The sequence below is a fragment of the Nyctereutes procyonoides genome, unplaced genomic scaffold (assembly GCF_905146905.1).
Source record: "Nyctereutes procyonoides isolate TBG_1078 unplaced genomic scaffold, NYPRO_anot_genome, whole genome shotgun sequence".
Lineage (NCBI taxonomy): Eukaryota > Metazoa > Chordata > Mammalia > Carnivora > Canidae > Nyctereutes > Nyctereutes procyonoides.
Genome location: NW_026575043.1, coordinates 34,228,651 through 34,250,130, shown reverse-complemented (window position 1 = coordinate 34,250,130; position 21,480 = coordinate 34,228,651). Strand labels below are relative to the sequence as shown.

Genomic DNA, 21,480 nt, shown 5'->3' with positions numbered 1-21,480 from the left:
GACTCAGATTCAGAAAAGGCTTCCCGGCAGCACCAGGCTCTGCCACCGTCACAACATGTTCTCTCCAACCTAGCACAGTGCTGCTCGTCCTGTCTCAGGGGGGCAGCTGAACACTGAGGTGGGGGTATGAGGTGCTCCTTGAGGCAATAAAGAGGACAGGAAATTTCTGGAGGAAGCAGACAGCATGGGGAACAGCTCCGCGCGGCCAGTGGGCTAGGTCTAGCACTTAGGAATGGCTGCTTTGTTTTGTAGTATTTTAACCACATCAGTATCGAGGACTCACGGGTCTACGAGCTGACCAGCAAGGCCGGACTGTTGTCTCCCTATCAGATCCTCCACGAGTGCCTTAAAAGGTAGGGTGGGTGCTTCCCCTTCTGAGTAGGGGTGATGGGGGCTTCTCTTTTGGTACCCAGTGTCTTTATTAGCCATTTATCCTAGCTTAAGAGCTAGGAGGTTAAAGTCTGAGCCATTGCAATTGTTCCATGTGTGCACAGAAGCCCCTCGTGTCTGGTGGTCAGTCAGAGCCTGTGAGATCAGATGAGGTACACAAAAAATGTCCTCCCCTCTTCAGCTGAGAAGCAGTTTGGGGAGAGGGTTGGCACTGTCTTCAAAGGGCCTTTCAAGGACTTTCCTGAAGCTGCCATTTCCTCCTCCTCCTCAGCCAATGTCACCTGTTGTCTATACTTTTTCTTAAAGAAACCATGGAATGGGTGACACATCCATCAAGTTTGAAGTGGTTCCTGGTAAAAACCAGAAGAGTGAATATGTCATGGCGTGCGGCAAACACACAGTGCGCGGCTGGTGTAAGGACTGCCTCCTCCACTTCCTGCCACCCCACCACAATTTCCAATGACTGCTGGGGAGGTGGCACCCTGCCGTGTGGCCTCTCTGGGAGCCCTGAGCCTCTGTGGCTTGGTCTTGGGCCACTGCTCTGGTGTCACCCGAGCTCCTGCTTTGTGTGCTAACCGCCTGCGATGGTGTCCACTAGCATCTCCTCCTGACCTCTGAAAGCCCGTCAGCCTAAGGCAGGACTGTGGTAGTCCTGCCTGCACCATCCCCGTCCTCCTAGTCTGGGCTTGGGCTGGTTATTTGGGTTAGACCGTGTTCCCTTCCTGCCACCTGTGCCCCCATCCAACCCATGGTCCCTGTGGCTAGAGGAGGGGTGTCCTGGAATGGCAGCAGAGTTGTTGCCCTGCCACACTCTCTGTGTTGTCCTTCCCCCTCTTGTTGAACATGCCCTCAGCTTGGGGGGTGGGAGGACAGCAGGTGTGTTCCTGTTTAGGAAAGGTGGCCATGTTGACAGCTGTATGTTAGGGACTCCCTTTCCACATTTCATCTTCCTTCCTCACAGGTAAGAATAAGAGAGTTGGAAAACAGTTAGCCTCTCAGAAAATCCTTCAGCTGCTGCACCCACATGTCAAAAACTGGGGGTCTTTGCTGCGCATGTATGGCCGTGAAAGCAGCAAGATGGTCAAACAGGTAATGGGGCCCCTCTCCTGGGCCTAGGGCAGCCTCTGTTTCTCATCCTCCTCCCACCCCGGAGCACCTGTCTGGGGTTCCGCTGTCACAGGGACAAAGTTGGGCAGCTGTGCTCTTGTTCAGCACCACCTCTTAGGCTCTGCTGGGCCCTCATTGTGACCTCTGGGAGGTGGCAGGTCGGTGCTGTTTCTTACTCCCTGAGAAGCCTGGGCCTGGCACTGGCTGTGTGGGGATGGCCCATCCTGCAAGAGGTGTAGGTGGTGAGTGATGCCAGCCCCAGTGGAGAGGAAGCTTCTGAGCTGAGTCCTGCTGTTGTGCCTTCACGGTGCTGGGAGCCCTGGGTTTAATTTGAGGACCCCTAGGAGCTTGAGGGAGAGTAAGAGCTGCAGGGCAGCTTTTCTTGACTATGAATACTGGTTTACCTTTGCTAAACTGTACAGGTCATGTTTGGTATTTGCTGTTTTGCCGAGATCGTGAGATTTAAACCAATACCCTTAGGTTTGTGTGCTTTGTAGAGGGAAGTACTGTGAGGCATTTATGTTTTGTTTTGTTTTTTTTTTAAGATTTTATTTATTTATTCATGAGAGACACAGAGGGAGAGAGAGAGAGAGAGGCAGAGAGACAGGCAGAGGGAGAAATGGGCTCCATGCAGGGAGCCTGATGTGGGACTCAATCCCAGGTCTCCAGGATTGCATCCTGGGCCGAAGGCAGGCACCAAACTGCTGAGCCACCCGGGGATCCTGTGCGTTTATGGTTTTTAATTTTTCCCCTGGTTTCCAGAAACAGTCTGAATTATTGGCACCCCAGTAGGAGGAGGGGTGGTCATTGTGGCATCCCTGAAGAGGCCCTTGTTTTGGACTTGACAAGAGAGGGTGAAGGAGGTGACACTGGGCCCTTAGGGTGTGCTTCAAGGAACTTCAAGATAGGTGTTACTGAGAAAACTTGGATGCAGTGCAGATGAGGTTGACTTCTGCCTCTGTGTGCCTTACTTTTGTGCAGCATCTTGCTTGGGCTAAGATTGAGAGAGAGAAAGCCTGCTTTTTCTCTTTCTCTTTCTCTCCCCATGAATGGAAACCTTCCCTCGGTTGTAGGGCTAGGGTCCAGTCTAGGCACAGCCCAGCATGCATCTTTTGGAAGGCAGGTGGTGTCTGACACTCCAAGGCATGGCAGGCGTCCTTAGAGATGGCTTCTTACCCGAGGAAGGGTCTCGGGAAAGCTTGGTCCTGCGCTGGAAGCCATAGGGCATGCAGACACGTAGAGAGTGTGTGTCTAGGTTGATGGGCTTCCAGCTGGGCCCCAGTGCCAGGGTGTGTCCCATCTGGCAGTGTGCCGTTCTGCTGGCTGAGGCTGTGCTGTGGTCATTACATCCTGAGTGCCCAGTGCCGATGGCAGGAGTGGCGGCAGGTGGGTGCCAGGGTAGGTCGTGGCTGCTGCTTCCTGCTGAGGGGGAGGCAAAAATGAGGATGGCATGGTCAGAAGGTGAGCTGGGCAGCCATGGACTGGTTTATGTTCTCTGCGGTGCGTCAGCCTGCTGGCCACAATGTGTTGATGAGGCCTGCCCTGGGCACTCCTGAGAGTGAGGCACTGTGCTCCCCCAGGAGACCTCGGACAAGAGTGTGATTGAGCTGCAGCAGTATGCCAAGAAGAACAAGCCAAACCTGCACATCCTGAGCAAGCTGCAGGAGGAGATGAAGAGGCTGGCCGAGGAGAGGGTGAGCATGCAGGCTTGGCCGGCACCACAGGCCACGGCTCCTCCATGCCCTCATCACCTTGCCCTCAGTGGAGGGGGGGCCGTTGAGTTAAAGGCCAAAGGGGAAAAGTGGGGGCGGGGGCAGGTGCGGGGGGAATCAGCCTCCAGGAACCCATTTCTGGCTCCTCAGTACCTTGGTAGTGCTCCTCTTTCCCAGTGAGTCCTCAGCACTTCAGAGTAGATTTCCTTTTTCTTGGATTTCAGCATTCATGACACTTCATCTTTTAGTAATTATTATATAGCTCTCTGCCTGCAGTTGTGAAAGGCCCAGGCTTCTGGCCATTTCCATTCAGTATCAGCTATATGAAGGCAGAGATAGTGCACCCACCAGGCCTCCCTTATTCAGGGTCCTGTGGGCAACAGATTGCCATCCTGGACCTCTTCCTTGGGTTCTTGGCATTTCTGGGAGGAAGGAGCATGTTTCACAGAACAGTTGAACCCAGGTAAGGCTCCGTCCTGGTGAAGCTTCCTAACGCCACCAGCCTGAGTGGTTGGAGGCTAGGATCTCTTTAAGCTGTAGGATTTGCCAGGGCCTGTGTAAAACCCTGAGAAAGGGGTATCTGCTGTCTGTTTGGTCTGTCTGGCCCAGAAGATGCCACACTCTTGCCCTCGAGTTGGAGTGGGGAGAGACCCACCCATGTGGCTTGTTCCCAGTGGCTGTAACTTCCTTGGCCTTTTACTTCTGGGTGTGTGTTCTGATTCCCAGGGAAGTAGTCCTCTGAGACGTCATCCAGGGAGACCCAGCCAGCCCCCCCATCCGGTCCACTCCTCAGGCCTCCCTTCCCTCCACCTGGCACTGCAGAGCCGTGGTGCCCTCCTGCTTCAGAGGCTACCTGGCACCAGTGCGCTGAACTCCCCGTCCCCCACCGACACACCTCTACCCCCTGCCTCGGGAGCCTCTTGCCTGAGGTTGGGCTGGATCACGTGTTCCACATTGTTGGCATCCCTGACCTTTGTTGTTCTTCCAGGAGGAAACCCGGAAGAAGCCCAAGATGTCTATTGTGGCATCTGCGCAGCCTGGCGGCGAACCCCTGTGCACTGTGGACGTGTGAGGGAGGCGGCAGGGCCAGGCGCGGGGACTGGCAGCTCTGCCGCTGGGGACACCACGCGCCGCTCACTCTGCAGCCTCAGGCCTCTGATCCGAGATCCCCCCCTGCGGCCAGGCATCCGAGGCCCAGGCCAGAGGGGTGGGGCTCTGTGTGCGGGGACAGCAGGGCCATGCAGCTCTTCTTTGGGGGCTGCCCACAGGTCTGAGTGGACGTGTTCAAGGACGGACTCCGCTTGCCCACACAGGTGGAAGCCAGGAGCTTGGCATGGCTGTGGATGACCTCTGCCTCTGTGGACTTGCTGCAGACTGGTTTATGAAGGTTTCCATGAGTGTCAGTATGTTACCTGCACAGACAAGAAGCGACAGACTGAGAAGGCGGTGGCCGAGTCCTGTGGCGCCCACCTGTGCCCAGGGCCCCCGCCGGCCACCGCAGCGGTCTGGCATCCCCTCCCCTTCCCTACCTCCTGTGTTTTCCATTTTTCTCTGAAAAGGTTATAACAGGAAGGAGTAATTTAGACCTTTTTGGCTTAAAATAAACATAATTTTAGAATCAATTATTTTTCAGAGACTATAGGCGAGCCCTCAAGGTGATTCTTTTCCATCCTTGAAACATGTTGCCAGTGTATGAAGTCTGCAGGTCCCCGCCTGGCTGCCGGCCCTGGCCCTGGGCTGGCATGTGGTCCATTTTTTCTGAGTAAGTCTTAATGTCCTAAAAACACGTCTTCTTAGACACGGAGGTCCCTCACCCTCACTGGCCTCTGGCAACTTTTTACTCAAGATTTTTGCACAGTCAAGTCCATCTGTCCACCCATCAATTTTTAAAGCTTTTATGATATTTTAGCATTTGAGAAGAAACTTTTACAGTGAGAGTAGAAGGTAGATTTGGAATCACGTAGCAGATATAAAAAGTTAAGCATTTTAGCACGAGGATTTTAGAAGAAACAAGGACCCTCTGTGCAATCCATCCGTGATCACAAAGTGGCGCTCCTCTCCAGAGCTGGCACAAGCACACGGAGGGTAGCGGGCTTCCCTGTGACGATGGCTTCACTGGATTTCAAGGGCAGCTGCCCTGTGCAGCCAGGCCTCATGGCCACCTGGTCTGACCAGCAGGCTGTGCTCTCCCAGTGGCTTCTGTGGACAGGTGTTGGGTAGGTGTGTCCCTGCCTTGGGGCCCTGGGTTGTCTGCCTGTGCAAGGTAGTTACGGTAGCCATCCCCTCCCTGTCTGGAGGGCCTGTTCAGGGTGCCGTGCACTCCTGGTGCAGTGGGCTGCAGGGTCCCATCCCACGGGTGTGCCTGTTGTCCATCACGTCCCCCATGGTTGGTGTTGATGGCATTTGTTTTCAGGAAGACAAACCATCAGTCTTGTGTGCCACCCACAGTGTATCCCTCCCTTACCACTGATGTGACTGAGGTTGGCTTCTGTGTTGACCTTTATAAAACCCTCAAATCAAGTTGCTGTAATTAGACACTTGCTTCTGTCTTGCCTCCTGTCTGCAGCTGTGAATAATCATTTGACTGTGACCGTTTGCCCTCACAACAGCCAGATGCGCCATCGTGAACCAAAGCTTCGTGCACACGTGTTAGCTAGAGGCAGCGAGCCCTGCTGCAGCCTTCCCCTGTCCTTCCTTTGTACCCCCCCCCACCCGTGTGGGTACGAGTGTTGTGTGCGCACAGCCATGCTGTGGGGGCAGAGGGCAGGGAGAGCCTGTGCTGATGCCACCCACCTCGCCACTGGCCATGGTGTAACTTCCAGGTGGTGGCTAAACTATGGCTGTAAGGGTGAGCCTTGATTGTCTGAATGCATAAAGCAAAACTGTCCCAAAAGGGAATGACTGGTGTTTGTTTCTCATAACCTTACGAGGCTCTGGGGCTTCTAGATCCTCTTCTGGCCAGAACTACCCACTCCGGTCTGCCCTGCAGAGCTGAGGCATTTGGACACAGTGCTCCTGCAGCAGCTGGGCAGTGTCTGTCCTGTTCTCCCTGGCCCAGCTCCAGTGGCCTCCCTTGGGGTGCAGGGAACTTGGGACAGACCATGGGGCCCTACCCCTGCCATTGCTCCAGCCCACCTGTACAACTGGCCCTGGGCCATGAGATCCACATCTCTGCCTCCCTGTTGCTGTGGGCACACTGCTGTGACCTGCAGCTGTGCCAGAGGGTGGTAGTGGGCTAGTGGGAGCTGGGGGCCCAGACTTGGGCTGCTCCAGGTGCTTTGAGAGCCTTGTCCCTGACACCTGCAGTGGGGGGCAGGAGGGAACCCACATGCTGGAACTCTGAAGCTCTCATCACAATAACAGCAACGGTTCAGCAATTGTTTATTCTTGCTCTGTACCCCAGTTAACCCAAAAGGCACCTTGGGGTGGTTGGAGGGAACAGGTTCCAGATGGACCCTGAGTGGGTCAGCCAGGTTTTGTGTTCTCTTGGTGCTGCCCGAGCGTCCTGAGGCAAGGCAAGGACTTGAAGAACCCCTTGGCTCCCACTCCAGTGATACAGATGGCCCCATTCTGAAAGGGTCTCTAGCCAGGGACCTAGCAAGAGGCAGCAGCCCTGCTTTCCTCCTGCACAGTGTCCTCTGGGGGCCCCGGTGGGGGCTGGGCTGGAGAGTCCTGGAGTGCCAGGGCACCTGTGCCATTGGGGTGCTCCACCCTCTCAAACAGGATGAGCATCTCACAATGCGGGGTCTGCGGGAACAGGTCCACAGCCACAGCCTTGACCGGCCGGAAGGGAACACCCTTCACCCGGTTAGATGGGGCCCTGCAAAGGCTGTGGTGAGAGAGGAGGGTCAAGGTCAGCCACATGGATCCAGCAGGGCCACCCCAGGCCGCCCACCTCACACTCACTCCACAAAGTTGCCCATGGCCGCTCGGGGATTGCAAGAGACATAGAGGAGCCGCTTGAGGTTCTCAGCTCTTCGGACGGCCAGGATCACTTTAGAATCTGAGGAAGTCCAAACGGGATGGGCCTCAGGCCCAAGGCTGCGTGGCCTGGTGTGCCACCCAGACATCCCTGCCCCCCTCTTCCCCATAAGGCTCCGATGGAGGCCACTTACGCAGGCCAGCACGGGGCGGGTCCAGGATGGCAATGAGCTGCTGGGAGGCCAGTCTGTTCACCAAAGCGGGCACCAGGTCCTCAGCTCTCCCACAGTGGAACTCCACGTTGCTCAACTCTGTACAGGACACCATAGTCCTGTCACAGGGGACCCAGGACGCCTTCCCCCCACAAGGCCTGCCCGGCCAGAGGTGCATTTTACGAAAAGCCGCCTAAGGAACCTGTTCATCCTTGCTCAGCTCCGGTGTCCTGGACACACAGTGGGTGCCCTCCTGCACCCTCTGCCCTCACCCCACCACGGGCCCTAAGAACCACCCGGTGAGTCCCAGGTCCCAGGCAGGAGCATCTGCTGCCCGCCCACTGTGTGGAGGGCTGGCTTTCACCATTATCTCGGGCGTTCACCCGGGCATCTTCCACGGCTTCCTGGCACAGCTCGATTCCCACAACTCTCTTCACCCTCTGAAACCAAGAAAGGACATACTTGTGGCACCCTGCCCCATCCCACAGGCTTTTAAGACCGTGGTACAACAGGAGGCATTGGGAGTGACAAAGGATCTGGAAGGGCTGGAGGTCACTAGGGGTCACAGGGCAGGTGACAACATGGGTGGGGTGAGGCAGGGGGCACTCACGGGGGCCAGTGCCAGGCCGATGGTGCCAGTGCCACAACACACGTCCAGCACCGTGCTCCCTGTGTCCAGCTGGGCCCAGTCCTGGATGACCGTGTAGAGCACCTCGGCCGCCAGGGTGTTTACCTGCAGGGCGGGCAGGCAGCGTCCAGGAGGGCAGGGCAGCCTCCCCACCCAAGCAGCATGCCCTCCTGTACAGCCCCCGGCTCCCATCCCCAGCCCACTCGCCCTCTTCCCAGGGGTCCCGATCCCTCCCGCACATCTAGCTGTTTGACTGCCCGAGGCCCAATCCTTGGACTGACCCTCAATCCCATCATGCTGGCAACCTCACCTAGTCTCCTGGCTTTAAAAGCAACTTGATGCTGATACCCTATCCCTTACCTCTTTTCTGGGTGCCAGAGCCCTAGCATCATCCCAACTCCTTTCTATACCCCACATAGGTCCCTCTAAGAGGGTTGTCAACCTAACAGCAAATAACTGTTTTCCTACCTTACGATCCTTGTGGCTCCCCTGCTTTGACATTCTCCCCAGGTCTCCCCAGGCTAACCTGCTGTCACTGCCCTAGCCCCCTATCCCCATTCATCACTGACATCCTGACATCGTGTGAGGCCTCCATGTGTCATGATCCCCCGAGACTTGGGGCTACCTGGAAGAAAGCATGAGGAGAGATCCGGAAGGTCAACCCCAGCAGGTCCTCATGGATGCACCGGTCTCCAGCCACGTGCTCCAGGGGCAGGCCCTCCTGGCTGGGCGTCTTTCTGTTGGGTGGCAGAGTAAGTCCATCAGTGTCACCAGCCCTTGCAGGGACCCGCCCCACCCCTACCCAGGCTCCTCACCGCTGTCCCTCCTCTACAAAGTAGAGGCAGGTCACCCCAGTGGCCTTGCCTGGCCCCGCCATGAAGTGCTGTGCCAAGGAGGCCTTCAGCCCGGCCAGTTCCTCAGGGCCCAGTTTCTAGGTAAGCAGCAGAAAATGCCCTGTAAGGCTGTGTCACAGTTCACCGTGGCCCAGACACCCTCCCCCAGCAGGGCCACCCCTCCTGAGACCTGGGGGTGGAAGTAGACAATGGCCATGGCTTGGCCACGGCGGCTGGTGCGCACAGTCAGCTGCTTCCAGTGTCCTGAGTACGTCTCTGGGTTGTACGCGGAGTACGGAGTGGACCTGTGGCAGCCATGAGTGGCCCTGAGTCCCTCAGCATCGGCCAACCAGGACTGAGTGAGCGCCTCCCCACTCTACCAGCCATACCCGCCAGATCACAATCCCAGGACCCCCCCAGGCAGATCCTCTGCTCCCACCTCAGAACTTCTGGGCCTCCAGCCCAGCCATAAGCCCTCACCGAATGAATTCCTGGAAGGCCTTCACCACCTGCTTGGTGGCTCCAGGGATGTGCACGGTGTCAAAGGGGGCGGCCACAGCACATGTCCCACCCTTATACTTGCCAAGCCGACAGCCGACTGTGTTGTCCTCCCCGTCCACCCCGACGCCAACCAGAAACTCACACTTATTACGATACTCGGTCTGCAGGGAGGGTGGAGGGAGGCAGAGAGACACACCTGACCTTACTCTGGCCGTCCAGCACTTGTGAGCGGCCAAAAGAGCTCATCAAGTGAGAGATGGTGGTGAGCGAGAGGCACCAGTTTCCCCACGGGGCCTGGCAGTCCAGGGGATGGGGCTGACAACAAGTAATAGTCACGTGACGAACACCAGAAAGAGACAGAAAACAAGGAAAGCTATGGTAGAGGTAAGAGAGAAGAGCTCCTCTTAGAACACAAGGTGGATTTCTGGTTGCAGCAGCCGGGCCTGACCTGCTGGGGTGACGGCCTAACCCCCTCCAGTGGGCAGCAGGCCTTGTTGTGCTTGTGCCTCTGTGAGAGCAGCCAGGGCAGCAGGGCGCGGTTGGTGCTCCCAATTTCCCTACAGGACGAGGTGAGGCCAAGGTTGGACTCAGCCCGCTGCCCCCCAGCCCACCACCCCCAGCCATTCTCCAAATGCCCAGGTGCCTGGGCTCCTCCCTCCGGACCTCACCAGCCCCCCTGATTATACACGGGGCTTCCTGGCTTACTGCCCACGAGACTGTGCAGCCGTGAGGATGTCTGCACGGCGCACGGTGGGGGCTGGATGAGCATGCAGCCGAGCAGAGCTTCGGGGCCACCGGGTGATCTGCACCCACGCTCACTTGGCAAGCTTCTGTAGCACCTGCTCGCACTCCAGCCGCTTCCGCTCGAGCTGCTCAGCATAGGGCACGGTCCAAAGAGGGGTCACTACATCTGCGATGCAGGTGGCTGTGGGCTCACCCTCATCCTCGCGCCGCCTCTTCCTGGCCATGGGATCCGCCTTGGGCCTGGCGGGGCGCACGCTGAGTGGGCGGCCCTTCCAGAGGGCACCGTGCAGCACACGCAAGGCCTTGTCCCGCTCAGCGGCGCTGCGGAAGGTCACAAAGGCGCAGGGAGGCTGCCCAAAGAGTTTGGTCTTATGAGGCTGCAGGCCGAAGCGGCCCAGAAAGCGCCGGACGTCACTGAAGCTGGCGTGGCGGGGCACGTTCTGCAGCTCCAACTTGAAGATCTCCGAGGTGAACAAGTCGTCCCTGATGTAGCTGTAGAGGCCGGGCTGAGGCGCGGCCTCTGCGGACGCCCCGGGCGCCCCTTCCTGCTCCTGCGCTTCCTCCCGGGGGGCCGGGGCCGCAGGGCTGCCCTGGGCACCGCCGCCGTCCGGGCCGCAGCCGTCCACGGGCACAGGGCGCTGTGCAGGGGGAGACGGGCCTCGGGGTGAGGACTGGCCCCAGGGCCTGGGCGCCGCCCACGAGCCCTCCGTTAAGGCACCCGGCGCCCCGGCTCGCCCCTCCGCCGGGCTCCCAACTTGCCCCCGTCCCACGTTTTCTCCTAGCGGCTTCCCGCCCCCCCCCCACCCCGCCCGGCCTCCCGTCACGATCTCCCTTCACTTTACCTCGTTGTCGAGCTCGTCACTCACCGTCCGGTCCATCCGGTCCCGTCCGGGGCCCCCGCGAGGGCCACCTCCGCCTCCGGGCCCTGGGCCTGGCAGAAGAGAGGCAGGCGCTCGCAGGGCGGCCGCAACGCCGCGAGGCCGCTTCCCGGCTCCGCCCAGGGCGGGGGCGGGACTCGAACCCTCGCCGCTCGGGTTCGCGTCCCCGACGTGGGGTACGCCGCCCGCCCGCCAGGGGCCCGTGCCGGCCGCTCGCCTGGTTGGCCGCTCTCCCGTGAGCCAGCGCGTGCCGCCGAGGCCGCGCGTCTCTATCATCTCGACTTCCGGTGATGTCATCGCCACGCGCCAGCTCGGATTCCCAGGCCCTTAGCGAGCCCGAGGGGCGCGCGCCACCGCGGGGCGGAAGTGCGCGCGAGGGCCGCCGGGAGTGCACGTCCCCTGGCTGCCGGGCTGGCCGGGCATGCGCCGGGGGCGTTTTGGCGGGAAGCGCGGGGCGGGCAGGACAATGAGACTGTCCGCCGTGTGAGCCAATAAAGCTGCGCTGGTTTTGAATCGCGTCGCGTTTCCCGCCGCCGAGGTCAGGGGTCGGGGTTCGGGTCGCGGGGCGGAGGGAAGAGCGGGAGGGCGGGAGGCGCCGGCGCCAGACGCGGAGGGAAGGAGCTACGACGACCAGCCGCCGAGAGGCCGCGGAGCCAGCGACGACCGAGCCAGCCGAGCCGCCGCCGCCGCCGCCGCCGCGCCCCCATGGCGGCCGCCAAGGTGCGGCCGGGCTCGGGCGGGGACCGGGTGGGGGCCGGGAGGCCGAGGCCGCTACCGGCGGCCACGTGGGCGGCCCGCGCCTCCGCCGCCAACCCCCGCCGGCTTGCGGGCTCCGTGCCTTAAGGAGCCTCGGCGGCGCGTGGTCGAGCTTCGGGGAGCGCGGCCTGGGGCCCGCGGGGCCTGGGGGCGCGGGCTTGGGGGCTGCCGGGCGCCCGCGTGACCTTGGGGCGGGCCCCGCCGAGGCCAGGGCGCTCCATCCGGGCGGGGGGCGGCCCGCCGCCCAGGCTCCGTGGTCTCCGCTCGCTGTGCTGCTCGCCTGAGACCCAGGCGGGGGCCCGGCTTCCGCGGCTTCCCACCGGAACCGAGCGTCCCTCCCGCCGCCGCCTGCGCAGCGCTTCATTCATTCTGTGCTCACGTCCTGAACGGCCGCAGGCCGCGGAGGCGGAAGGTCTGGTTCCAGCCGGGTGGACGGGCCGGGCCGCGCGACCCGCGGCGGCGGCTGCTCCGGGGACCGCGGGCCTCTGCCCGGGCGAGCTGGCCGACCGCGAAAGGCAGCTTTTCGTATTTGCTGTTCCGGCTCGGGACGGGTAGTAAAGCCCCCCGGGTTCTTACGGACTGCAGATCGCCAAGCCACGTGTTTTGTGAGACTTGAACCTAAAACAGGCTCTTCTGTGGCCTGTAGTTTTCTATTTGTATGATTTCTGTCGACGCATCAACTTTGGGATGTAAGATAAAACTGCCGGCAGGACGTGCATTTCATGTAAACTCTAGGAGTTGGTGGCCACTTTCACCCCTTTCTGCTAAACAAGAGCACGGGGTGTTTTTTTTTTTTTTTTTTTTTCCCTTCAACCAGTAAACGTTGGTGAAAAGGTGACAGGCTCCATGAGGCTCTCTTCCACCATTGTGCCTTTTAATCTTCACCTAGCGCTGTCCTTACCCAGATTTTACAGGTGAGGAGACAGGTGCGAAGTGATGAGGCAGTGCGTCTGGCCAGTAGGCCGCCCACCTTGAGGGGCCCCAGCCACACTGCACACACGTGCCTGATGCCTCTGCGGAGGGCATGGAAGTTCAGCATCTTTGTGCACTCTTGAATGGGGGTGCCAGCCTTGTGTGAAAGACTGTGGGCTTAACCTCTTGCTTTGGGATGAGGCCATTCACTAGGAGGGATTGCCCACTGCGGGCACAGCTGAGCTCTGGGTGGGGGCCAGGCTCTGGAGCCAGCCGAGTCACTTCTCTGCACCTCCCTCCACAGGACACCCATGAGGACCATGACACCTCCACCGAGAATGCAGATGAGTCCAACCACGACCCCCAGTTCGAACCTATAGTTTCTCTTCCTGAGCAAGAAATTAAAACGCTGGAAGAAGATGAAGAAGAGCTTTTTAAGATGTAAGTAAGCTCACGTTGCCCCAGACCTTGGTATCTTTAGTGTAAGATTGAGGTTATGGTTTTTATGGCCATCAGGGTCTTGGCCTGGCTTGCAATTGGACTGAGACTGAGGAAAGGGCTTGGTTGGGATTGTGCAATAACTAATCCTATGTGGAAATCAAAAAGCTATTGGACGACTCTTTACTTGGTGCCCCTTCTTCTGGTGGCCAGTCCTGTGGAGAGCACAGGTGCTCCCTGGTGTCCTGTTCCTGCTGCTCTGTCCCCAGTGGGCATCGCCACAGTCCTCTGTCCTTGCCACCTTAGAGGCTTGCTGCCTTTAGAGGTTTCCAACTGCACCTTTCATCTGGTTGAACAGGGAGACTCTGCCATTGTTATCATTTCTTTTGTGCTACAGACTTTGGCATCCTGAAGTTTGTGAACTCCCAAATCAGTGTTTTTAATGCCCAAAATAACACTTGGGATTACAAATGAAAGGGGATGGTGTTACACTTACCAAAATCACTTTCTAAAAAATCATTGTACATGTGTTTTTTGGTGCCTTCAGTGAGAACCTACAAAGGCAGGTGTCATTTTTAAGTAGCACTGGCACCAGCCATTTGTTGAGATGTCTGTGACAAAATCAGCGCGCTGCCGAGACTGACCTGTTGCCTGTGCTCAGCATCACAGGGAACGCTAGGTTCTGTTTCAAGTTAACGGAAATAGGCTGGAGTGCTTTTCCTGTCCAAGCTTACGGAACTCCCCCACTCTTCAGATTCTATCCAAAAAGCCAGTTGAGGGTTCGAGTGCTTTCCTGACTCCTCCCTCTAAGGAAGGCAGATTGGGAAGACAAGCCTCTTCCCACTACTCTGAAAGGCCTGGGGGAGGAGAGTCACATATATCCCTTTGATCTCAAGAGAGTGGTGGGTCTGTCCCAGAAGATACTGGATCTCCACATGTGTGCTTTGCCCAGAAATGGTGCCACAGCCAGGGACTGTTCCCTCCCAGGAGTGAGGACTTCTGCTGGTGCTGTCACACACACACTCACCCCCCGCTCTGGCCCTCCTGCCCACACTGGACTGAGAACTGCTCTTGGCAGTCCTGAACATAGGCTCTTCCTGAGGGAGGTGAGGCCAGCAGGTCAGGCCTTTACGTCTGGGCCCTTGGGCGTCAGGTGAAAGCTCCGGTGGCATCCTTTTGAGGGCAGTTATCTCCCTTAACAGAATTGAGTTTGGGAAAGAGAGCAGGGTGTTGTGCAGGAAATGGACCAGCAAGGCTGGGGTCCTAGGGGGAAGGAAATGGAGCCTGAAGTCCTAAGGGCAGGACTGTTGGGCTCACCACGGGGGCTTTGCTGCCCGGTGGGACGGGGCTTTGGCTGGGCCCAATGTGAGGTACTATTCTGGGCAGGAGGGCAGGGTGTTGGGCCAGAGCTTGGTGGCCTGAGTAGAGGTCTACAGCTCCCTCTCTGTGTTGGGGGGCCAGGGAAAGAGGGCATCTCACAGCAGGGGGAAGGGCTGGCCCTGTGGAGGACAGGGGTCCTCGACCTCTCTCTGTTTCAGTGCTACCCCTGTGGCCCTATGGGACACCAGGGGCTGCCCTACTGTGTGATCACAGGCAAGCCTAGCGTACTTGGGGAGGGGGGTGTCTTTGCTGAGAAATTGGGTCTTTCTGTTAGAAATCTCTTTTCTCTTTGATTATTCCAAGTAAAACTTGGGATTTGGTTGTTGACTTGCTCTTTTGGTAGTTTTTTAACTAACAGTCCTAGAGGTACCAAGAAAGGAAAGGGTGTCTATGGAGGTGCTAGAAACAGCCATTTGTTCAATGCACAGAAAACAAGTGTTCTTTCCCAGCAAACATTTGGCTGTGTATTCCCCTCTCTGTGCACATCTAAGCCCTCTCTTAATGGCTTTTCTTGAAGGCGGGCAAAGCTATTCCGATTCGCTTCAGAGAACGATCTCCCAGAATGGAAGGAACGAGGCACTGGTGACGTCAAGCTTCTGAAGCATAAGGAGAAAGGGACCATTCGTCTCCTTATGAGGAGGGACAAGACCCTGAAGATATGCGCCAACCACTACAGTAGGTGACCTTTTTGGGGAGAGTTTTCACTCTGAGTCCCACATAAGGACGCCTTCAAGTCTAAGGGCAGGCTGCCTTCGGTGCCACACGGGAGCCTGGGGGCACACTGTGACATGGGGCACATATTCGCATTGTGTTCAGGACTTAAAGTGGGAAATGAGGTGTTCCAACACTCTCTGAACTCAGAGCAGAGCAGACCTACAGAAAAACTTAAGGCATACACGCTGTGGAGCCCAGGCAGATAGGACATGGTGGGGTGGACACAGCCCCATTGTGGGCTCGGGACCATGGAGGGTCTGCCCCAGGAATGGGTGGCGTGAGGACAGCTGTTGCTGTATTTGACATGCCCCATAGGAAGCTTTCCCACTCTTTGTTTTTAAAGTTCTTATTCATTTACTTGACAGAGCATGCTCACACAAGCAGGGGGAGAGGGAGAAGCAGCTCTCCACTGAGCAGGGAGCTTGACATCAGGCCCGGACCTGGACCCGAAGGCAGGCTTAACCGACTGAGCCTCCCAGGGGCCCTTACCTTCCCACTCATTGATGTGTTTTGTCCCTGCAGGGTGTCCCCGGAGGAGGACACAGAAGGGAAAAGGGGTGAGGGGAGGAGGTGGCTACCTTATCCTTAGGTGCCTGTGAGACCGAGCAGGTAGGGGGTGGTGACAGGTTGAGGCATTTGGACAGGTGTGATGCATCAGCCCTGGACTCCTCATGGTGGGGGTGGGTTCTGGGAAAAGCCACACCAGGCCTGGCCTGTGAAGAGATGACAGTAAGTTCTGGCCATATCAGTCACTTGGCTGCTGGGTTGTCCTGCAGTGCCCTGTGTCTTTGGAAGCAGTCACGTTTTGGGCTCCATTGCTGATTCAGTGCCATGTCTGCGTTACTGGGGAGAATGCGTGTCTGGCAGGGCAGGGCCCCTCATTTGGGCATACAGGGTGACCAGGCGGGAACCGGAGCAAAACCGCCCTTGAGGATGATGTGGAAGGATGAGCGGGTTTACAGAGACCCGAGGGATGGTGGGAAGGGGCCTTTGTGCCCTTCCCTTTTTTTTTTTTTTTTTTTTAATGAATATTTTATTTGTTTGAGAGAAAGCACAAGCGGCAGAGGGGCAGAGGGAGGGAGAAGTGGAGTCCCCGCTGAGCAGGGGCCTGATGTGGTGCTTGATTCCAGGACCCTGGGATCATGACCTGAGCTGCAGGCAGACGCTTAATAGCCTAAGCCACCCAGGCGCCTCTTTTATGCTGCTTGGGCCGCTTGGATGTCCTCTAATGAACCCCACCGCCCCTGCCTGTCTGCCCTGGCCCTTGACTTCCATTTCAATTTGAATTTCTCCCCAGGGGTCTTCGGACACCCTGTGCTTTCAGAGCCTCATCAGGTCACTAGGTTGTTTCCGCATTGTAGGTGGGAGTTCTGGACCCGATACATACCATAGACCCTTGATGTAGCAGGTGGGTAGTGGCAGGAGGAGGCAGTGGCACTTCTGAGCTCTCTACAGCTCAAGGGCTCTCCAGATATCTACATGGAGATGGTGTGACTTCCCGGTTAGGTGGTCTGTGTGCTTGGGGCTGGGCAGGGGCACACCTGTGGGTGCGGCATTGGGGGTGCTCTTGTTCTTCACTCAGTCTGTCTCCCCTTTCCTCCTTGGGGCTGTGCAAAGCCTGAGGACACTGGGGTGGCTGTGCTTATTCCAGGTCACAGCTTTGATTTCCATGATGTATGAGCATGTCACAAGGCCCACGGTGTCCACTTCTGGGTGCCTCATCCCCCAAGGTCCCTCGACAACGTCAGAGTGGTTTCCCTGGTCCAACCCCAACCCCTTACCACCCTGCGTACAGTTTTTGTCCCCCATCTCCCATTGGGCCAGTTGGTGCGACTGAGCGTGGACACAGTCACAGGATGGGTGCTCCACAGGAAGGGCTAAGTGTGAGTGGCTCTGTTGGTGTTAGAGCCTTGTTCTAATGGAATTAGAGACCCTTGCTGAGGTGTTTCTGTGTCAGGGAGCAGGCCACCCCGTTTCCAGATCAGGAGAGTCCTGGTTCTAAGTGAATATGAGGTGTTTGCAAAGAAACTTGTTTGAATAAGATCCATATCCCATGGGACTTTGTTTAAGCCTGGTTGGTGGACCCCAAAGCAGGACCTTGCATTGGCAACCAGGGCCTTTTGTGGTGGGGTGACCTTGAGGCAGTTGACAGGATCCTCACACGGCTCCTCTTCTCCAGTCACACCGATGATGGAACTGAAGCCGAACGCGGGCAGCGACCGTGCCTGGGTCTGGAACACCCACGCTGACTTTGCCGACGAGTGCCCCAAGCCAGAGCTGCTGGCCATCCGCTTCCTAAATGCTGAGAGTAAGCAGAAGGGCACCAGGCCCCGGGGACAGTCTGACTGCGGCTGCCTGTCTGTCCGCATAGCTTTGTGGGGAGAACTGATAGCACCTGGGAGGTGTGTGGTAAGGACTGGTCCCACCTTGCTGTCTTGTGCTGCCTCGGAGGAGGGACATAAGCCCTGCAGTTGAGCCGTGTGTTGTCAAGGCCTCACCCAGGCTCTGAGGCCACGAGCAGGGTCTTTTCCCTTTTAACCTCAGGTCTTTCCCCTGACTGCCATCCCTGGGCATCCAGTCTACCTGGGGCAGGCGTCCCCTTCCCAGAGTCTGCTGGCAGCATGGGTCCAGGCTGACCTCTCCTCGGCTTAGCCGTCTTTCCAGCCCTGGATCATCAGAGGTGCACAGTGGGCCTTGTCTAGCAGCTACTCTGTCATGAGTGGAGAGTTGAGTGTTGGGCAGGGCCCTGTCCCATGGTTGTGCACGGCCATCAGAACCGTGTGTTGCTCTGCCCAAATTGTCACGGAGTCAGATGGAGGGAGACAACCCAATATAGCCACCAGTCTCAGGAGGGACTGGAGAATATTACTGCTTGGTCCGGGTAAGAGTGAGCCTAGGGCTATGTCCTTAAGTCAGAATTGGCTATGGGATGAGCCGTGTGTGACTTTTGATGCTTCATACCCCCCAGGACCTATTCACTGTTTAGGGATCTTAGGAAGTCTCGTCTCTTCTTTCTGCAGATGCACAGAAATTCAAAACAAAGTTTGAAGAATGCAGGAAAGAGATAGAAGAGAGAGAAAAGAAAGGTGACATGGTGTCGTGGGTAGGGGACTTCCTTGCAGACTCACTCTGCATCCGGCTGCAGCCCCAGGCGGGTGCTTTTTCTGTCTGCCACAGAAACATCCCGGGGTGCTGTGACCATCTCGTCCTGTCAAGGGTGATACAGCCGTCTGGGAACACAGGGTGCCTCTTGGGAGTGAGCTGGCCATCAGGGCCCCAAGCATGTGCTCCCCGGCCTGGCCTCACAGCCCCCAGGCTGGCAGCTGAGTCACGATGTCTGGCTGGCTAGAGCCTGTGGCCAGAGGGGCCTCAAGAGGTCCTCACAGTCGCCTGGTCACTTGGGGCCCAACGATGGCTGCCGTAGCTGGTGACCCAACATAACTGAGCTCCCTGACTGCCGTCCCAGGCATGAGCTCTTCCTCGTTAGTGTGACCCTGGAGGCTGGCTTGGCTGGCACACTGTGAAGTGACCTGTCCTGCGGCCTCTGCCCAGGACCACAGGAGGTGGGCGGGCTGGGCCGGGCACTGCTTCTCCGTCTTCTTACTGCGTCCCCCTATGTCTTAGCAGGGTCGGGCAAAAATGACGATGCCGAGAAGGTGACTGAGAAGCTAGAAGCTCTCTCGGTGAAGGAGGAGAGCAAGGAGTCAGAAGATGCCGAGAGCAAGGCTGGAGCGGAGGAGGAGCAATAAGCCACCTCCCCTTGTTTTCTCTTCCTTCCGTTCTTTTCCTCCTTTTTTCTTTTTTTAAATTTTGCCCTGCCCCTTCTTTTCAGTTTGTTTTTATTCTGTTTTGTTTTTACAAGGGACTTTATATAAAGAACTGAATTCCAAAATTCAGGTTGTTTTTTTCTAAGTTTTTGCCCTATTGAAGAAGACTTCAGAAAATCCATTCCCCAGTCATGAAAATGTACTGTGCTCACTTTCTTTTCCATAGTGGAAACACTTATTTATAGTCATCAAAAATAGCGAATAAACGACACATTTGAAACCTGCACGGAGGGGAGGACCATGTGTGCGCCGGCCTGTCCTGGGAGTAGCAGTGTGGGTGCCCCCTGGCTCTGGCCCGTGAGGGCAGCAGCGCGGGTCCCACCCTCTGCCACTGGCTCCTCTGCCATGGGCTTGGGGGTTGGCCCCTGGGGCCGTGCTGTGTCTGAGGTGGGGCACGTGTGCTTGTGGCCAGGAATAGGTAGGCATTTTGGTTTTTGCCTCTGGGGGAGGGAAAGGAAGACCATCAGAGTACCCTCTGGCGGAGGGAAAGGCTGGTCCTGTAGCACACTTGTCTGGTGGAGTGCATGAGTGCAGGATTGGCCCACGGCCCTCCTTGGATACCCTGCTGCCATCCTCAGAGGAAACTCCTGCCCGCTCACTCGTGGCATCTCCATATGGGTGGAATTGTGGCCATCTACAATAGCTTTAAATAAAGGGACGTTTTCAAGAACGCAAATGGGTTACCACCATTTGGAGGTTCGTCTTGTAAAACAAACTGTGTCTCAGTGTTGTCCTAAGTGGGGGAGAAGCGTTTTTGGTGCACCGACACGCTTCTCAAGGCGCATGGTGACACATGGTAACTTGTCCTGGGAGGCCAAAGGAGCAGCGGAATGTGGCCATGCTGCCCTCCAGTGGGAGGACTAGCAAGTTATGACCTGGCCCTGGAGTTTTGGGGTACTCCTCTCGCTTGGCTGCTGGCCATTAACACCTGCTGGGGGTACTTTACAGTGTGGCCAGTTTACCCGCCAGCCCCTACTCTGTCCGACCTCCCAGTGTGCTGGGTCCTGGGACCTGGGTCTGGTTCTATCCCTTGGGTCGTTGTTCCCTCTGGGGGATGTACTTCGAAAGGAAGCGGCTCTTTTTTTAAAAAGCCACACTGAAGAGTTCACTGGCCAGCATTGTGTCCTGGCAGCCTTAGTCCTCTAGAGGCACAGGTCTGGGTCCTCTCAAAGTCCCAGTGGGCACAGGGGCTCTTCCCACCAAGAAAGTACATTGAAGCTCGTGCACCTCCCCTATCTTCTGGGGAATTTTGATGTAAAGAACAGTTGCTTCCCCGTGGGCTTCCTTTAGATGCACTGATGTATGAAAGGCCGGCCCAGGCTTGATCCTTCAGGGAAGGACACTCCCTTTTAGCATAGAATGGTTGTTGAACATTCTGTTTTTTTGCTTTGGGCTCCCATACAAGATAAATTCTTGATGTAAAAGCCCAGGCTGACTTCCTCTTGGGTGATGAATTGTGTCTCCCCTTTCCTCCAGGGGGGAAAACCCTGACCGCAGGGTAGGCCCCTCAGAACGGCTGGGGAGCAGGGCTGTGCTGTGACCAGGCCACATTACAGGGTGCATGTAAAGGTGTGGATTGCTGACACTGCAGTGCTGCAGAAAGGGAGGCGTGCGGTCCTGACGGTCCCACTGGGATGAGCAGGGATGCCAGCGGGGCCTCTCCCGTGCCCCTCAGCCAGTGTGTTCTTATGTGGGTTCCTCCCTGTGGCACAGTGGCAATGGCAAGCTACAACTGAGGTGCTGATGGTACTGGGGAAGGAGTGAGAAGGGACATGAACCTTTCCGTTCCAGGTCAGTCCACTGGGCTGCAGGTTGGGCAAGCCTGCTGTGCTTTCCTTTTCCTGGGGATCTTAACTCCTTAGGGGGAGGACTCCCAGGTCAGAAGCCTCCCTAGGTCTCTGTCCTCTTCCCTCCCCCCATCCAGGACTCCCCTCTGCCCAGAGAGTCTGCAGGGACCTCACCAAGGAGATTCCAAGCACCCTTTACTGTGACCAGTGCTTGGCACACTCCACAGCTCTCAGCTCTCAGCTGTCCTGGTGCCGCATCTGCACGACCTGGAGTCAGACCTGACTGGGCCTGGGCTACCAGTTGGGAGCCTGTGGGGAAGAGCCTCTCACAAGTGGGCCTGCATCCAGAGGCTTCCAGAGGCCTGGGGTCCCAGGGCTGGCTCGCAGAAGGACAGGAACAAGGGCAAAGCTTGGGTGGGGCATGCTTTGGCTGGAGTCTTCGTGAGGACCCTGGACCTTGCAGCTCCAGGCGCTGAGGCTATCGGAGGGCTGGGGTGCTGTGGGCAGAAGTAAGGAGGTGTCTGCTCTTGGCTCACTTTTGTGCCCTGAGCCTCCCACTCAGTGCAAGGGTGCTCCCCTAACCCTATGTGGGGCCCCTGAAGTGGGCTCCCCGCAGGGCAGAGGCTAAAACTGCAGTGTTATGGGGAAAAGCCCATCACCATCTTTGCTGTCAGGCAGCTGTATTAATGCCCCAGGTCTTTTCTAATGGCACACAGCCGGCAGCCTGCTCGCTGGGACTG

The 21,480-nt window shown here is 57.5% G+C and overlaps 3 protein-coding genes and 1 non-coding gene across 5 annotated transcripts in view; 3 read left to right on the top strand and 1 right to left on the bottom strand.

Annotated features, from left to right (window-relative positions):
* The window catches only part of DGCR8 (DGCR8 microprocessor complex subunit), a 39,512-nt gene extending 33,783 nt beyond the window's left edge, over positions 1-5,729 (top strand). Inside the window, exons 10-14 of the mRNA XM_055323425.1 lie at positions 253-353; positions 697-803; positions 1,352-1,479; positions 3,078-3,191; positions 4,198-5,729. Of these exons, the coding sequence (XP_055179400.1) occupies positions 253-353; positions 697-803; positions 1,352-1,479; positions 3,078-3,191; positions 4,198-4,281 (534 nt within the window). The 3' untranslated portion in view covers positions 4,282-5,729. The remainder of the gene's footprint in view (positions 1-252; positions 354-696; positions 804-1,351; positions 1,480-3,077; positions 3,192-4,197) is intronic.
* Positions 5,730-6,573: 844 nt separating this feature from the next.
* On the bottom strand, positions 6,574-11,178 carry TRMT2A (tRNA methyltransferase 2 homolog A). Of its 2 annotated transcripts, none has more exons than XM_055323426.1 (12): positions 10,891-11,178; positions 10,124-10,686; positions 9,753-9,861; positions 9,284-9,465; positions 8,994-9,108; positions 8,786-8,901; positions 8,596-8,707; positions 7,953-8,075; positions 7,707-7,782; positions 7,325-7,441; positions 7,116-7,212; positions 6,574-7,038 (listed from the first exon to the last, which is right to left on the bottom strand). In XM_055323426.1, exons 1-12 carry the CDS (start codon positions 10,924-10,926, stop codon positions 6,804-6,806), a joined length of 1,881 nt encoding a protein of 626 aa, XP_055179401.1. In that variant the 5' UTR covers positions 10,927-11,178; the 3' UTR covers positions 6,574-6,803. The 2 variants fall into 2 exon arrangements, with proteins under 2 accessions (XP_055179401.1, XP_055179402.1); XM_055323427.1 differs by having other exon boundaries at positions 10,915-11,178.
* Positions 11,179-11,489: 311 nt separating this feature from the next.
* On the top strand, positions 11,490-19,177 carry RANBP1 (RAN binding protein 1). The gene is made up of 6 exons (XM_055323428.1): positions 11,490-11,646; positions 12,899-13,035; positions 14,930-15,087; positions 17,306-17,434; positions 18,147-18,212; positions 18,754-19,177. The coding sequence occupies exons 1-6, from the start codon at positions 11,632-11,634 to the stop codon at positions 18,873-18,875; spliced, it is 627 nt and encodes a 208-aa protein (XP_055179403.1). The 5' UTR covers positions 11,490-11,631; the 3' UTR covers positions 18,876-19,177.
* On the top strand, positions 18,245-18,370 carry LOC129508462 (small nucleolar RNA SNORA77). The gene has a single exon (XR_008664196.1). It is a non-coding gene; the product is annotated as a small nucleolar RNA SNORA77 (small nucleolar RNA).
* Positions 19,178-21,480: the final 2,303 nt, after the last annotated feature.

Coding starts and splice junctions, on each gene's coding strand:
- TRMT2A (XM_055323426.1), bottom strand. CDS start 10,926: ATGGACCGGACGGTGAGTGACGAGCTCGACAACGAG. Junction 9,862..10,123: donor GTGCTACAGAAGCTTGCCAA/GTGAGCGTGGGT, acceptor CTCGTCCTGTAG/GGAAATTGGGAGCACCAACC. Junction 9,466..9,752: donor TTAGGCCGTCACCCCAGCAG/GTCAGGCCCGGC, acceptor CCCTCCCTGCAG/ACCGAGTATCGTAATAAGTG.
- RANBP1 (XM_055323428.1), top strand. Junction 15,088..17,305: donor GATATGCGCCAACCACTACA/GTAGGTGACCTT, acceptor CCTCTTCTCCAG/TCACACCGATGATGGAACTG. Junction 17,435..18,146: donor CCGCTTCCTAAATGCTGAGA/GTAAGCAGAAGG, acceptor TTCTTTCTGCAG/ATGCACAGAAATTCAAAACA.